Source organism: Dryobates pubescens, chromosome 3 (assembly GCF_014839835.1).
Source record: "Dryobates pubescens isolate bDryPub1 chromosome 3, bDryPub1.pri, whole genome shotgun sequence".
Lineage (NCBI taxonomy): Eukaryota > Metazoa > Chordata > Aves > Piciformes > Picidae > Dryobates > Dryobates pubescens.
In genome coordinates, this window is record NC_071614.1 from 12,338,807 (window position 1) to 12,355,307 (window position 16,501).

The 16,501-nt window shown below is 51.6% G+C and overlaps 1 protein-coding gene across 1 annotated transcript in view; it reads right to left on the reverse strand.

The window, feature by feature from the left end:
* The window catches only part of TTC39C (tetratricopeptide repeat domain 39C), a 56,274-nt gene extending 44,218 nt beyond the window's left edge, over positions 1-12,056 (reverse strand). Inside the window, exon 1 of the mRNA XM_054180205.1 lies at positions 11,911-12,056. Coding sequence (XP_054036180.1) covers positions 11,911-12,056 — 146 coding nt within the window. The remainder of the gene's footprint in view (positions 1-11,910) is intronic.
* Between the last annotated feature and the right edge of the window lie 4,445 nt (positions 12,057-16,501).

Consider the following 16,501-nt stretch of genomic DNA (forward strand, 5'->3'; position numbering starts at 1 on the left):
GTCATGAGGTCTGTGGTGACAGGTTGGACTCGATGATCTTTGAGGTCTCTTCCAACCTTGTAGATACTGTGATACTTCCAGAGAGGAGGCATCCACAGCCTCCCTGGGCAGCCTGTGCCAGAGTCTCACCACCCTCACTGCAAAGAATTTCTTCCTCATCTCCAGTCTCAATCTCCCCTCTTCCAGCTCAAAGCCACTGCCCCTCATCCTCTCACTGCAAGCCTTTCCCAGCTTTCTTGTAGCCCCCTTCAGGGACTGGACTATCTCAAGACACTTAATTAGCTCAAAGACAACTAAAAATTCAGTCTCCAGACATATTTGGTAAAACACTGCTTGCACTTCACCTATCAAACTAGGACTCAAAAGGTATCTTTATTGTAAGAAGCTGTGCTGTTAACACCGTTCCTACAAGATAACACACACACAAATGGGGTTTTAAAATTCAGTCTGGAGAAGAAGAGGCTATGGGGAGACCTCATTGCTCACTACAGCTCCCTGAGAGGAGGCTGCAGTGAGGTGGGGGTTGGGCTCTGCTCCTCTGTCACAGGTGATAGGAGAGAGAATGGCCTGGAATTGTGCCAGGGAAGGGTTTAGGTTGGAGATGAGGACAAATTCCTTTGCTGCAAGAGTGGTCAGGGATTGGAACAGGCTGCCCAGGGAGGTGGTGGAGTCCCCATCCCTGGAGGTGCTCAGGAAACACGTGGCCATGGCACGTGGGGATATGGTTTAATGGCCAAGGGCTCAAGGATCTTGGAGGTCAGAGTATCACTAAGGTTGGAAGAGACCTCAAAGGTCATCAAGTCCAACCTGTCACCACAGACCTCACGACTAGACCATGGCACCAAGTGCCACATCCAATCCCCTCTTGAACACCTCCAGGGATGGGGACTCCACCACCTCCCTGGGCAGCACATCCCAATGACCAATGACTCTCGGTGAAGAACTTTCTCCTCACCTCCAGCCTCAACTCCCCCTGGTGCAGCTTGAGACTGTGTCCCCTGTCTTTTCTGTGATCCTCTATCACCGAGGTCAGCATGCATAGTTAAACTTCAGCCATAAGCTTTTAAGAGCACTGGAGCAGACCTCTCTTCCAGATACCAGACACCTCTCCTCCCAATAAACCCTAATTCATCTCATTTCATGGCATCCCTCTAAGATACTCATTCACTTTCAGAAGAGAGCTGCTTGCCATTGCCCCATTTTCACACATGATGACAACACTCAAGCCTTGGCTTAATTAGGCTGAGATAACACAACCCAGAAAAATCAATCAGAGCTGAAGAAAGCTCTGCTCCTTCTCAGCATTCTCTTTCTTCTGCAGCCATTTCCACGCTAGTATTTCACTCCCAAGCACATCAGCTTCTAAAGCTACTCCAGCCTGGCTCAGGTTTAAATTTACATCATGTAATTAATCCACCCAACATTTCCTCCCTGCTCCTTGAGGCACTGCAGCTAGAAACCACACTCCACGAAGAATTCCACTCAGCACGCCGAGAGCGATGCTCAACCTCAACCAAAGCAAATTGTTTCCCTCCAAATTGGGAGAGTGAAAAAGCCTAATGAAAAATTAAGAAGGTATGGAAGTTGAGATAAATATAGAAGCAGCTACTGAATAATTTAAAGCAAGCAGAAATATGGGGAACCTGCATAACAGACTGGCTTGGGTTGGAGGGGGGCCTTAAAGGTCATCTAGTTCCAACCCCCTGCCATGAGCAGGGACACCTTGCACTAGACTAGGCTGCTCAAGGCAACATTATGAAGGTGTCTTTAGGGCTTTATAAACTCATAAAGGACTGGAATTTGCTGCCACAACTTAACAATGCTTTGGTCATTATTCCATGCAGGGTATTCTAGAATAGACTCTGAAAAAAGGGTGTCTTTATGGCTTTATATATTCATAAAGGACTGGAATTTGCTGCCACAACATAACAATGCTTTGGTCATTATTCCATGCAGGGTATTCTAGAATAGACTCTGAAAAAGGGTGTCTTTATGGCTTTACATACTCATAAAGGACTGGAATTTGCTGCCACAACATAACAATGCTTTGGTCATTATTCCATGCAGGGTATTCTAGAATAGACTCTGAAAAAGGGTGTCTTTATGGCTTTATATACTCATAAAGGACTGGAATTTGCTGCCACAACATAACAATGCTTTGGTCATTATTCCATGCAGGGTATTCTAGAATTGACTCTAAAAAAGGCATGTGAGACTACAAACATAAGGCCAGGTCATCACAGAACTGTTCTGGTTGGAGAAGACCTTAAATCTCATCCAGTCCAACCATTCTCTAGCTCTGCCAAGGCTGGGGCTAAGCCACGGCCCTCAGCACCACATCTCTGCCTCTCTGAAACACCTCCAGGCATGGGGATTCAACCACCTCCCTGGGCAGCCTGTGCCAGGCTTGGAGAACCCCTTCAGTGAAGAAGTTTCTTCCAATGTGCAACCTAAACACACAAAGTTACAGCACAGCAACTGATCTGTGCTGTCCAACTGCACACTCCTAGAATCACAGAAGACCTCTAAGTTCATCCAGTCCAACCTTCTACCCAGCACCTCCATGACCACTAGACTACATCCCAGTGCCACAGCTCACTTCTTAAACACCTTCCTGGGCAGCCTGTTCCAATCCCTGACCACTCTTGCAGCAAAGAAATTCTTCCCAATAGCCAACCCAAACTTCCCCAGGTGCAGCTTGAGGCCATTTCCTCTTGTTCTGTCATTAGTTACATGAGTTCTAGTGTGGGGTGTCCCTGCCCATGGCAGGGGGGTTGGAACTAGATGATCCTTGTGGTCCCTTCCAACCCTGACTGATACTACTACACTTTGGAGAAGAGACCAACACCAGCCTCACTCTGACCTACTTTCAGGTAGCTGTAGAAGTCTCTTCTCAGCCTCCTCCTCTTCAGGCTAAATAACCCCAGCTCCCTCAGCCCTTCCTCACAAGACATGCTCTCCAAACCCCTCACCAGCTTCCCTGCCCTTTCCTTGCCCTTAGCAAAACCTTTTCCCACCATAGCTTCACCAGCCTGCCTGAAACTACTTCTGAAGATAAAGTACTGCAGCTTATCTGACACCAGGCAACTGCTTACCACCTCTGAGCCCCTGAATTGTGATCTGTATGTCAAACATCTCTCAGCCTCCCTTTATCATCTTCACCACTTCCTTTGGTGACAACACAACTCTGGCATGATGGCCTCAGAACTGTCACATCCACCTTTATGTATTCAGGTCCTGAAAGACTTCAACTGCAGAACACTCCAAATCTTTCCAATCCGTCAGTGCTGCTGGGGAACTGAGGCTGCTTTTGCCTGCATCACTCTCACCAGGCTCTGCCAAGCATTGAGCAGTTTTCACACTGGGTTGGAAGGGACCCTCAAAGGTCATCTTGTCCAACCCCCCTCCACTCAGCAGGGACACCTCCAGCTAGAGCAGGCTGCCCAGGGACACATCAAGTCTGCTGTGTCAGAGTCATGAGGGACTGGGCCTCAACCACATCCTTGGGCAGCCTGCTCCAGTATTTCGCCACTCTCATTGTGAAGAGCTTCCCCTGACGTCCAACCTAAATCTACCCTGCTCATTTCAAACCACTGCCCCTCCTCCTATCACCAGAAGACTTAAACCTGTTCCAGGGTCTCATCACCTTCATGGTACAGAACTTCCTTCTGCTGTCCAACCTAACTCTGCCCTGCTCCAGTTTCAAACCATTGCCCTCATCCTAGCCCCGCAGCCCTTTCTGAACAGTCCCTCTCCAGCCTTCCTCTAGGTGCCCTTCAGACATGGAAATGTAGTCGTAAGGTGTCCCTGAAGCCTTCTCTTCTCCAGGCTCAACAGCCCCAGCTCTCTTAGCCTGTCCCTATAGGAGAGGTGCTTCTGCCCTCTGATCATCTTTGAGACCTCCTCTGGACCCATTCTTGTCTTGTCTCTTGTGTTGGAGGTCCCAGAGGTGGACATAGTATCCCAAGTGAGGTCTCCCCAGAGCAGAGGAGCAGAATCACCTCTCTCTACCTGGTGGCCACACTGTTTTTGATGCAGCCCAGGCTGCCATTGGCCTTCTGGGCTGCAAGTGCCCACTGATGGCTCATGTCCAGTTTCTCACCCACCAGCACCTTTAAGTCCTTCTCTGCAGGGCTGCTCTCAATCCCTCTCATCCCCAGCCTGGATTGATATTGAGGATTGTCCTGACCTAGGTGCAGCACCTTGCACTTTGCCTTGCTGAACCTCGTGTGCTTCTCCTCAGCCTGTGCAGGTCCCTCTGGATGGGATCTTACCTCACTAAGGTACACATTGAAAACACTGCTGCTAAAAATCCCTTCTGTCACACAGCTCTTCCCATCCCTCCCTGGAGCAGCTGCTCAGCTGCCTGTCACTGTGACAAACAAAAGCACACAGGGTCACTACCAGGGCACTCATGACTTCTTCTCACATTGCCAATCAAGATGCCATCATCCTTCTCCCAGCTGTCAGTTCCCACCCAGCTGTCCTTATCTCTACAGAAGCTACCAAAATATCTCCTAAATCACATGAGTTTTGTTCTTAAAACTTGCTGAGCTCCACAAACAGGAATTCCAGCAGCAGCTACACTGCCCCTACAGGGGCCATAATCTACCTGCTGATCAGTGCTGGCTTAATGTCACCTTGTCTCAGTTTCTATTTAGGTCAAAAGTCTTGGGAGCCACAAAAGGGCTCCAAGTGTGGCTAGGTTCAAAGCCCTACCCACAGTGGGACTTCTGTCCACTGCTGCAGACTGTGGGTCAGTACCTGCACTGGAACAGCACAATGTGAAGTATTGCAGCATTCAAAGTAATGATTCACAGATTGTATTGGGTTGGAAGGGACCCTCACAAGTCCAACCCTCCTGCAGGCAGCAGGGACACCTCCAATTAGAGCAGGCTGCCCAGGGCTACATCAAGTTTGACCTTGAATGTTTCCTGGGATGAGGCTTCAACTCCATCCCTGGGCAATCTGTTCCAATGTCTCATCACCCTCACTGAGCTCCCTCATGATGTCCAGCCTAAATCTGCCCTGCTCTAGTTTCAAACCATGGCCCCTTGCTCCAGTGCTACAGCCCCTCTACAGAGTCCCTCCCCAGCCTTCCTGGAAGTCCCCTTTAGATACCGAAATGCAGCTCTAAGATCTCCCCAGAGCCTTTTCTTTTCCAGGCTGAACAGCCCAAATTCTCCCAGCCTGTATGCAGCAGAGGTTCTCCAGCCCTGTGATCCTCTTTGTGGCCCACTTCTGGACCCACCTCCATCAGCTCCATGCCTCTTGTGCTGGGAGTCCCTCAGTACTCCAGGTGAGGTCTCAGAGTGGCAGAATCACTTCTCCCAAGCTGCTGGCCGTGCTTCTACTGATGCAGCCCAGGGCAGCACTGCCCTTTCTCTCCCTTTCCCATTTGCTCCCACTTCCCATTCCTCTCCATGCCCTGCTTAATCCCAGCAGGATGCACAGGATGCTTTCCCACACTGACCCCATTCTTTATCTTTCTGTCTTAGAATCACATTTCATCTACACCACCTTCATTTGCTTCTTTGGAGATGACCTTATTACACACACAGTACCCATCCATCTTGTACCATTGCCCTTTTCATTCAGCTGCAAGCTGTAAACTGCATCAGGCTTCTTCTCAGAAGAGTCATTCATGCAAAGAGTGAAATCTTTCCCTGGCAGGAGACAGAAGATTGTTGGATTCTTGTGAGATAATCTCTCTGATTTGATGCTTTGTGTTGTGAGTCAACACGCAGCTAAAAAGCTCCTGATTTTATCTGACACTGCCTTCTCTCCTCTTAGCTGGAGGAAGCTTTAAAATCAGGTTCTGAATTGCAAATGCTCTTAAGAAGTGAAGAATCTGAAAACTAAAGAGCACTCCAGTTCCAGCCCTCCTGCCAGTGTCAGGGTGCTTCACCAAATGATACCATGCCAAGGCTCCATCTCCATGCCTGTGTCCTTGGTTAACCTCCATGTCTCCTGCAGCTTTCACAGCTACCCAGAGTTTAAACTGATGAGAACAGGGATGGTGTCAGCACTGTTCAAGCTGATAGAAAGGCTGATACCTGACAGTTTCAAATGGGAGCTGGCACTGTGGGGCCCTGATGCAGCTACCAGCACTAAGGGCAGGGCTGCTGCCTGCTGCACACTTAATGAAACTATTACACCCACTGGTATCTGATTCATGTTCAGAACGTTGTCAGCACCAGCAGGTAGAGGACCTGGACCTCTTGAAGAACTCACAACAAACCACATGCAGTCATTGATGCTACCTGCAGGTGACTCTTCAAACCCTGGGATTTTCCTCAAGTAGAATTTAGAGCACAGGACACAAAGCTACACCTGACAGGCTGTTAACTGTCTCACAGTGACAGTCAGTGCAGTTCCAGTTGCATTTGGTACCCCACAACCAGCAACTTTTACCTGACCTTTTCAGGTTCTAGAGATACAGAAGCCCTGAACACCAACAGACAAAACACTGCTCTCCCATGTCATAGAATGGTTTGGGTTGGAAGGGACCTCCAAAGGCCATCTAGTCCAACAACCCTGTAGTGAGCAGGGACATCCTCCACTAGGATCAGGCTGCCCAGAGCCCTGTCAAGCCTGATTTGAGTATCTCCAAGGATGGCACCTCAATCACCAACCTGGGCAACCTGTTCCAGTATTCTACCATCTCATGGTAAAGAACTTCTTCCTAATACCCAATCTAAATCTGCTCTTCTCTGGAGACAGACTGAGGGAGTTGGAGCTATTCAGTCTGCAGAAGAGAAGGCTCCAGGGAGAGCCTTATTGTGGCCTTCCAGGATCTGCAGGGGGCTACAAGAATGCTGGGGAGAGACTTTTGAGGGTGTGAGGGAGTGATAGGACTGGGGGGGATGGAGCAAAACTAGAAATGGGGAGATTGAGATTGGCTGTTAGGAAGAAGTTGTTCCCCAGCAGGGTGGTGAGACTGGCACAAGTTGCCCAGGGAGGTGGCGGAAGCCTCATGCCTGGAGGTTTTGAAGGCCAGGCTGAATGTGGCTCTGAGCACCCTGATCTAGTGTGAGGTGTGTGGGGTTGGAACTGGATGATCCCTGAGGTCCTTTCCAACCCTGACAATTCTGTGATTCTGCAATTTCAAACCACTGCTCCTCCTCCTGTCACTGCAGGCTTTTGCTAACAGTCCCTCTGCAGCCTTCCCTGCAGGCCCCCTTGAGGTACTGGAAGGTCACTATTAGGTCTCCTCAGAGCTCTCTCCAGGCTGAACACCCCCAGCTCCCTCAGCTTGTCCTCATAGCAGAGCTGCTCCAACCCCCTGATCATTTTCATGGCCTCCTCTGGACTTGCTCCATCAGGTCCATGTCCTTCCTGTGTTGAGGGCAACAGAGCTGGTCTATCACCCAGAACATGGAAGCACCACCACTCTTCAAAGGCAAGACTTGACTGCTGTGGTTATACACATGAAGCACAGCTGCACTCTGCAGCCTGGTTTCCTCAGGACCTTTCAAACACAATTGCTCTGGGGCTCACCAGTTTTCTGGAAGATGGAAAAATTGCAGCACAGTGAAGAAAGGAACAGACCCTGCCTGCTTTGGGATGGCAGCTGTCCTTGGACCTCTCAAGGCTGTCTACTGTCCCATACAGCAGCACTGACTTAGATGGGCTTTTTACAACACCCTTCAGGTGGCAAATGAATCACAGACTCAACAAGGTTGGAAAAGACCTCAAAGATCATCAAGTCCAACCTGTCAGAAACACAAACTGGTAAAAAGCAGAAGCCAAACCGATAGCTTCTAAGACAGATCCTTCACTAGTTTAAGTGATGCAGCTAATGAAGCAGAAGGTTTGCTGAGTAAGTGAATTTTGCAAGAGTCTGGTAGGTTTTTAAAGAGTTTCCATGAGGAAAAAAAAAAAAGAGAAAGTTTCCATCCCTCCCTTCCAAGATTCATCTGATAAACATTAAGCTTCTAAACCACCTGCATAGAATTACCACCACCTGTAAGGAAGGGCATGCAAAACACCTGCATCAGGTTTAAAAGGCTGCAGTTCATCAGACACCTTTGAGCCCCTGTGCAGCAAGTTACAAAGATCTCCATTATATTATAGAGAGGTCCCAACAGCTGCCCAATTTGGCTTACCAGGCCCATGTAAGATGGGATCTGTTTCTAAATTTCAAGCATGAAGGCTGGGGAGGTACCCTGCAGGAAAGGGCTGGTGGGTGAGAAGCTGGGCATGAGCCAGCAATGGGCACTTGCAGCCCAGGAGACCAGTGGCAGCCTGGCTGCACCAGAAGCAGCATGGCCAGAGATGGAGAGGGGATTCTGCCCCTCTGCTCTGATGAGACCTCACCTGGAGTGCTGTGTTCTGCTCTGGGGCTCCCAAGCATGAGAGAGACATGGACCTGCTGAAGCAGGTTCAGAAGGGGTCACAAAGATGATCAGAGGGCTGGACAGCCTGAGAGAGAGATGTGGCTGCTCAGCATGGAAAAGAGAAGGCTCCAGGGACACCTTAGAGCTGCATTTCAGCATCTGAAGGGGACCTACAGAAAGGCTGGGGAGAGACTGTTTAGAAGGGCCTGTAGGAGGGCAATGGTTTGCAACTGGAGGAGGGGAGATTTAGGTTGGACATTAGGAGGAAGTGCAGAAATACTGACACAGGCTGGGGCCATTCAAGATCAGAGCTGATGTGGTCCTGGGCAGCCTGATCTAGTTGGAGGTGTCCCTGCTGAGTGCAAAGGGGTTGGACAAGATGCCCTTGGAGGGTCCCTTCCAACCCAGTGCAAGCTGTAAATAGAGCAACACAGACATACTCATTTCAGGCTGTATGCAAAGAAACACAGAGCAGCACTACTTGAGACCTTGTCAGAAGAATGCATCCCAGACAAACATAGAACCACAAACCATTGGGGGAAAAAAGGTGAACCTCAACTGCCTGTTGTCTCCAAACCCCAAATGTATAGGAAGCTGAACATCCCCTGCTGTATCTTCTACAGCTGGCATGGCATAGCTAATCTGCAGGTCAATAGAAGTCTCCTAGTTCACAGCAAGAGGAACCCTGCTACGAATTTTGGCATGAGGCAGGCAGGGCTGAAGATTTTCAGGGTAATTTAAGACTTAAGACAGCTGTTATCACTTTCTAAATCATAAACCCACTTAATTCAATGAAGAAATTGTTATTTACTCACAGTATCACACAGTATCACCAAGCTTGGAAGAGACCTCAAAGATCATCAAGTCCAACCTGTCACCACAGACTTCATGACTAGACCATGGCACCAAGTGCCACGTCCAATCCCCTCTTGAACACCTCCAGGGGACTCCACCACCTCCCTGGGCAGCACATTCCAATGACGAATGACTCGCTCGGTGAAGAGCTTTCTCCTCACCTCCAGCCTAAACCTCCCCTGGCACAGCTTGAGACTGTGTCCTCTTGTTCTGGTGCTGGTTGCTAGAGAGAAGAGACCAACCCCTTCCTGGCTACAACCTCCCTTCAGGGAGTTGGAGAGAGCAGTCACCCCTGAGCCTCCTCTTCTGCAGGCTAAGCAACCCCAGCTCCCTCAGCCTCTCCTCACAGGGCTGTGCTCAAGGCCTCTCACCAGCCTTGTTGCCCTTCTCTGGACACATTCCTTGCAGGTAGCTTTTACAGGCCAAGATCCAACACTGCACTGAACTTCAAGGTGCTTCTTGATAAAAATCAAAGAGAAGCCCACACCTGGGGGGGGGGAAATAGAAGGCTAAGCTTCTGCATTTAAGAATTCCTTAAGTAATAAATCTTCTAGATGGCCAGGAGAGCAATTTGAATGAGATCATTATTCACCCTTTCACAGGAGGATTAAACTGCATTTTGTACACAGGAATCTTAACAATTTTACTCCCTAGCACCACGATGCAGTCTAAGAAGCATCAATCATTTAGAAGTCCAACACTCATTCCAGGCTCACTCCACTGAGAGAAAGCAGTGGCACAATACAAGCAGAGAAGAAACCACTGGAGCAAGTGCTCCTTCAGTGGCACCACAAGAACAACACACAGCATAAAAAGCAACCAACCCAGCAGGCTCCTGAGAAACCTGGAACCGAACCAAGAAGGTACTAACTTCATGTGAATGGGTGCTGCAGATCATGCAGAATCAGGACACTGCCACCTGCTATAGTCCAGTTTCTTCTGCTTCCAACCTGGTCTATTCTATTCTATTGTTGTAACATGGCAGTGTACACTAAAGACAGAGTGACATTGAATGACAGAATGGTTTGTGTTACAAGGGACCTTAAAGATCATCCAGTCCCAACCCCCTGCCATGGGCAGGGACACCTCTCACCAGCCCAGCTTGATCAAAGCCTCATCCAGCCTGGCCTGGAACACCTCCAGTTAGGGGGCATCCACAACTTCACTGGGCAACCTGTGCCAGTGTCTCACCACCCTAACCTCCAGTCTCAATTTCCCCTCTTCCAGCTCAAAGCCACTGCCCCCTGACCTGTCACTACAAGCCCTTGTCCCTCCTCAACTCTCCTGCAGCCCCTTCAGGTACTGGAAGGCTGCTCTAAGGTCTTCCCAGAGCCTCATCTTCTCCAGGCTGAACAGTCCCAACTCTCTCAGCCTGTCTCCACAGGGGAGGTTCTGCAGCCCTCTGATCATATTCACAGCCTCCTCTGGACCCTTTCCAGCAGCTCCAGGTCCTTCTTGTACTGGGGGGCACCAGAGATGGAGGCAAGTGGGGTCTGAACAGAGCAGAGGGGCAGAATCCCCTCTTTATGGTGCTGCTCTCCCTGCTTTGGATGGAACCCAGCACACAGCTGCCTGCTGGGCTGCCAGTGACCATTGCTGGTTCATGGGGAGTTTGCCATCAACTGACAGGTTGGACTTGATGATCTTTGAGGTCTTTTCCAACCTTATTGATTCTGTGATTCTATGACACCCCCAACGTTAAGCACATATTTAAACACATTAGGCTGTGGCAGGTACATTTTAGTTATTATCATTATTCTTGAGGGGAACTTTCTTAATTTGTCCCTCCACAGCCTACCTCCAAACATCCTTTTTGTAAGTAAGATTTAAGTACCTCAATACACCATCACTACAGAGTGCTACTTAAAGTCAAAGTCTTTTTTTAATCAGCCAGCAGCAGTAGAGTGCTATTAATTATTTAGAACAGATGCAGGATTACAACAGATCGAGCTGGGCTGGAAGACATCAGTCCTCAGGGAAAAAAACAAGGGCAGGTACGGGCAATCCTTTCTTGTGCTCCCAGCCTGCTTGGCACAGCTGTGCTAATGCCATGACTGCTTAACGTTCAAACCTAGCCCTGATGTATGCAGGGATTGCGAACGGCATCTTGCAGCCTGCAGATAACCACAGCAGCATTCCAGAACCTTTTGTCGGCAGCCGTTTGCAGGCTGAAGCCAGCAGCAGCTCAGAGAGGAGCACCGGAGCGAATCCCCGGGCGCACGTTGAGCCTTAGCGAAACGCGGCCAGCGCTACCGTGGGCCCCGCCGCCCGCTGCCCGGCCCTCGCCCGCCCCTTCGGCAGGGCGGCAGGCACCTTCCGCAGCACCACCGACCCACCCCGACCCCCGCAGCCCCCGCCAAGCGCATCCCCAAGCCCCACGGAGCGAATCGCCCGTGTCCCTTCCCCACGGCAGCGTTAACAGAGGCGGCAAGTGGGCACCGAGCCTCCTCGCTCCAGACAGCTGGGCAGGGTGAAGCCGGCGGCTCCAAGCCCCCTGCCCGAAGCTGGGGGCCCTGCGCGCCCACCTCCCCGTCGTGCGCTGGCCGGGGGCGGAGGGGGCACGGCCGCCAGCCGGGGCGCGGAGCGGGGTCGGGGCCGGGGCGGCGGCGCAGGTGGGTGCCAGGGACAGGTGCGCGGGGGCAGGGCCGCTGCCGGGGGACGGCCGGGGCCGTGCCGGGGGAAGGCGCCCGGGGAGCAGCGGTGGCTGGGAGCTTACCGGTATTTCTTGAAGAGCTGGTCGGACTCGCGGAAGCCGTTGTTCAGCAGCATGTTAATGCCGGCCAGCGCCAGCTCCGCGTCCTCGATGGGCAGCGGCGCTTCGCCGTCCTCTCGCCGCGGCGGCGGCTGCTCCGAGCCGGCCATGACGGCAGGCGGTAGCAGGACCCGGACGGCTCTGCCCTACCTACTCCCCTACCTACCCGCCCGACGCCCCGCGCCCAGGCGGCTCGGCGCTGTCTCAGCGTGCCCGGAGCCGAGGAGCTGGGGGTGCGGGTGCCCGCGGAGACGCGAACGCGGTGCCCGCCGCCGGGCCGCACTCCTCCCTCCCGCCCGCGCTGCGGCGCCGCAGCAGCCTCCCCGCGCCCGCAGAGCCTCCAACAGCGGCGGCGCTCGGCTCGGCTCGCCCCGCAGCGCGCAGGCGCCGAGGGGCCGCGCAGGCGTGCAGGGGGATGGCGGCGACGGGGCGCGGTGGGACGGGGTCGGTGCTCGGGTGGGTGGGGGCTCTGGGTGAGTTCCCCGCAGCAGCCCTTCGCAGAGCGACAGCGTGGTGAGGGTTGGAAGGGACCTCTGGAGGTCGTAGAGTCCAAGCACATGCGAGAGCAGAATCACCCAGAGTAAATCACAGAAGAACCGGTCCGGACGAGTTCAGAATGCCTCCAGAGATAGAGACTCCACAGCCTCTCTGGGCAGCCTGCCACCCTCAAAGTGAAGAGCTGTCTCTTCATGTTTATGTGGAGTCTCCTGTATTCCAATTACTGCTTCCAGTTCTGGAGCCTCTGTGCCAGGAAGGCTCTGGAGGTGCTGGAAGGTGTCCAGAGAAGGGCCACGAGGAGGAGCAGAGGGCTGGAGCTGCTCTGCTATGAGGACAGACTGAGAGTTGGGGTTGTGCAGTCTGGAGAGGAGAAGGCTCTGAGGAGAACTAATTGTAGCCTTCCAGACTCTGAAGGGGGCTCCAAGAAAGCTGGGGAGGGACTTTTGAGGGTGTCAGGGAGGGATAGGACTGGGGGGATGGAGCAAAACTAGAAGTGGGGAGATTGAGATTGGACGTGAGGAAGAAATTCTTTGCAGTTAGGGTGGTGAGAGCCTGGCACAGGTTGCCCAGGGAGGTGGTGGAAGCCTTCTGCCTGGAGGTGTTTGCAGCCAGGCTGGATGTGGCTGTGAGCAACCTGCTGTAGTGTGAGGTGTCCCTGCCCATGGCAGGGGTTGCAACTGGTGGATCCTTGAGGTGCCTTCTAGCCCTGACAATTCTGTGATTCTAACTTTCCATCGTGCTGAAGCAAAAATCAGTATTTCGGAAGTTTAGCTTAGATACAGGCTAGTCTAGCAGGAGTTTCCAATCAAGAGAGATAAATGCATCCATTCCAACCCAAAGTGATCAGGTAAGTGGACACTGAAAATACACCCACATTGTTTTCAGCCTCCTTTCCCAGAAGAGGCTTTCTGTGTTGTGCTTAAATTCAGCTGAAAATGGAAGCTATTAATTACACCCTGGGTTTGCTTCCTGTCAGCTAGCCTGGTGCTACAGCTGCTCTCATAAAAGGATCAGACTTCCCTTCCCCTGGCCTTGCCAGCACACAAAAGAATGGAGCCACACTCTTCTTTTAGTAGCAACACCTCATGCCTGTCAAGAAAAAGGTCTCTCTTCCTGTGAGTCAAGTAGCAATACTTCTGTGCATGTCATGGCAATCACCACCACCGCCTTGGGAAATACTCTCTCTTGGGAAAAACATCTCTCAGGACAGCACTTTCTGAAAGGCAAAGGTTGTCTGATGCTGGGAGGCTTCTGGAATCTCTCAGGTGTCAATCAGGCACTTTGGCTGACCCCATTCCCTCTGTCTTACTCTTGCTGAGCAGAGCTGGGCACTGAGAGGGGTGTTTAAAGAGAGCAGTGCCTTCTGTTGCAATGCACACCTCCAAACCAGCATGCTCCACGCAGCCCAGAAGCCCTCAAGGGCTTGCAGGAAGTCAGCGCAGCATGAATGAGGAAATGACATGTTCTGCCCTGTGAGTGACATTGGGACTCCAGAAACGCACAGAAATCACAGAAACACGCAGCTTGGAAAAGCCCCTCAGGATCACCAAGGCCAACCATTAACCCTGCTCTACAAGGGTCACCCCTAAACCACAGCCCCAAGCACCATATCCCAAACCACCTTGAAACACTCCACCACCTCCCTGGGCAGCACATTCCAATGCCTGACCACTTCTTGCTCAGGAAAAATTCTTCCTGCTGTCCAGTACTAAACCTACCCAGTCACAGCTTGAGGCCATGCCCTCTGGTTCTATCACCTGTGAGAGAATTCAAGCAGCCTGGCTAAAAGGAAGTGGCAGGTTGCAGTTTCATCACCTTTGTTCTGTGTTTCATGCATGTGCAAGACACTTTCTTCCAGATGAGAACACTTATTTCTGTGAAGTTGTCTCCCAGGTGGGTAGGGAGTCCTGCTGGAGTGGTTTGTGAGGTGCTTTCCCTTAGTCATGTGTAGTGGATTTGATCAAGAAGCAATGAAACTTCTTGTGGATTCCCTGAGGCACAGAGAAGGCTAACTCCTACCTTCAAGCACCATTTCTGAGGAGCAGCAAAAAGCCAGCTCCTCTGGGAGACACCTGCTCCATTTCTTGAGAGCTGGGCTCCTATTTCCTAGCCCCTGTGTTTGAGTATTAGTGTAACAGGGCTGTGTGCTCTTGGCAGCTTTTTGGCCCCATGCACAGGAGCTAGAATCCTCAGATCATCTTCCTAGCAGCCAGTAGCTGCAGTCCTTGCTCAGTACTGGCACTGATCATACTATCATAGTATCAGTGAGGGTTGGAAGGGACCACAAGGATCATCTAGTTCTAACCCCCCTGCCATGGGCAGGGACACCCCACACTAGAGCAGGCTGGCCACAGCCTCATCCAGCCTGGGCTTAAACACCTCCAGGGACGGTGCCCCAGCCACCTCCCTGGACAACCCATTCCAGGGCTTCACCACTCTCATGGTGATGAACTTCCTCCTCACCTCCAGCTTCATTCCATTCCCCCTAGTCCTATCACTCCCTGAGATCCTGAGCAGTCCCTCCCCAGCCTTCTTGTAGCCCCCTTCAGATACTGGAAGGCCACAATTAGGTGACCTCTGTTTTCTGTACAAATTATTTCATAGCTCTAGAACTAGAGTTGTTAGCTGTTGGAATGTGCTGCCCAGGGAGGTGGTGGAGTCCCCATCCCTGGAGGTGTTCAAGAGGGGTTTGGATGTGGCACTTGGAGCCATGGTTTAGTAGTCATGAGGTCATGGGTGACAGGTTGGACTGGATGACCTTTAAGGTCTTTTCCAACCTTATTGATTCTATGATTCTATGGACTGTACAATCATTTTGGTTGGAAAAGTCCTTTAAGATCATCCAGTCCAACCATTCTCTAACTCCACCAAGGCTGCTGCTAAACCCTGTCCCTCAGCACCACATCACTGCCACTTTGAAACACCTCTAGGGATGGGGATTCAACCACCTCCCCGGGCAACCTGTGCCAGGCTTTGAGAAGCCTTTCAGGGAAGAAGCTTCTCCTAATTAATTTTGAAAGTCAAGGCATGAATAGCTCAATCAACTCTCCAGAAACACAGCTGTAAATCTACAGGGGAAACTCTATGGCTGAATTGAACTGCATTCCAGCTGCTCAGCTGGAGAAACATGGGATCACAGAACAGCTTATTCTTGGAAGGGACCTCAGAGGTCATCTACTCCAACCTCCCTGCAAGGGCAGGGATGCCTCTCAACTAGACTTGGTTGCTCAAGGCCTTATCCAACCTGGCCTTGAAACTTTCAGCCAGTGGGCATCCACAATCTCTCTGGGCAACCTATTCCACAGTTTCACCACCCTGAAGAAGTTCCTCCTAAGCTCCAGTCTAACCCTGCTCTCCCTCTGCTTCACACCATTCTCCCTTGTCCTATGGCTAGACACCCCTATAAAAAGCCCCTCTCCAGCCTTCCTGTAGGCTCCCTTCAGGTATTGGAAGGCAGCTGAAATCTTCCTCAGGCCGAAGAGCCCCAGCTCCCTCAGCCTATCCTCGTAGCAGAGGTGCTCCAGCCCTTGGAAGTAACACATTCGAACACCAGTGATGAAGCAGCATAACCTCTGCAGTTTGACTTCAACAGCTGAGCAGCAACAGTTTTGTAGTGCCTGTGGTGTTGTGAACTGCCCTGCAACAGCGTTTTCCTGCAGAACTGGATCTGAAATCAGCAGGGCTGTAAGGCTCCCTGCCTGCCCTGCAACAGCAGATGGGGGCTCCTGGTGGGTTACCACTGGTTTGATTCACAAGCAGGATGTGATGCTGCTGATTCAGCCTGCTGAAAACGGCCAGGCAGGGAGGAAACCAGAGCTGCACAGAGGACTTGTACTCACTAATCAAAGCTGCTGTTTACTTGCCCATCTTCCAGCACTGGAAACTGCTTGCTTGTTGGTTTTTTTTTTCACTCCTGGCAGCATGTTATCAGCAGCACGATGGGCAGCCACCACCCTGCAGGTCCAGCAGGATGGGCAGCCACCAGCCTGCAGTTCCAGCAGAGGGGACAGCCAGCTTTCCAGCAGGATGGGCAGCCACCACCCTGCAGTTCCAGCAG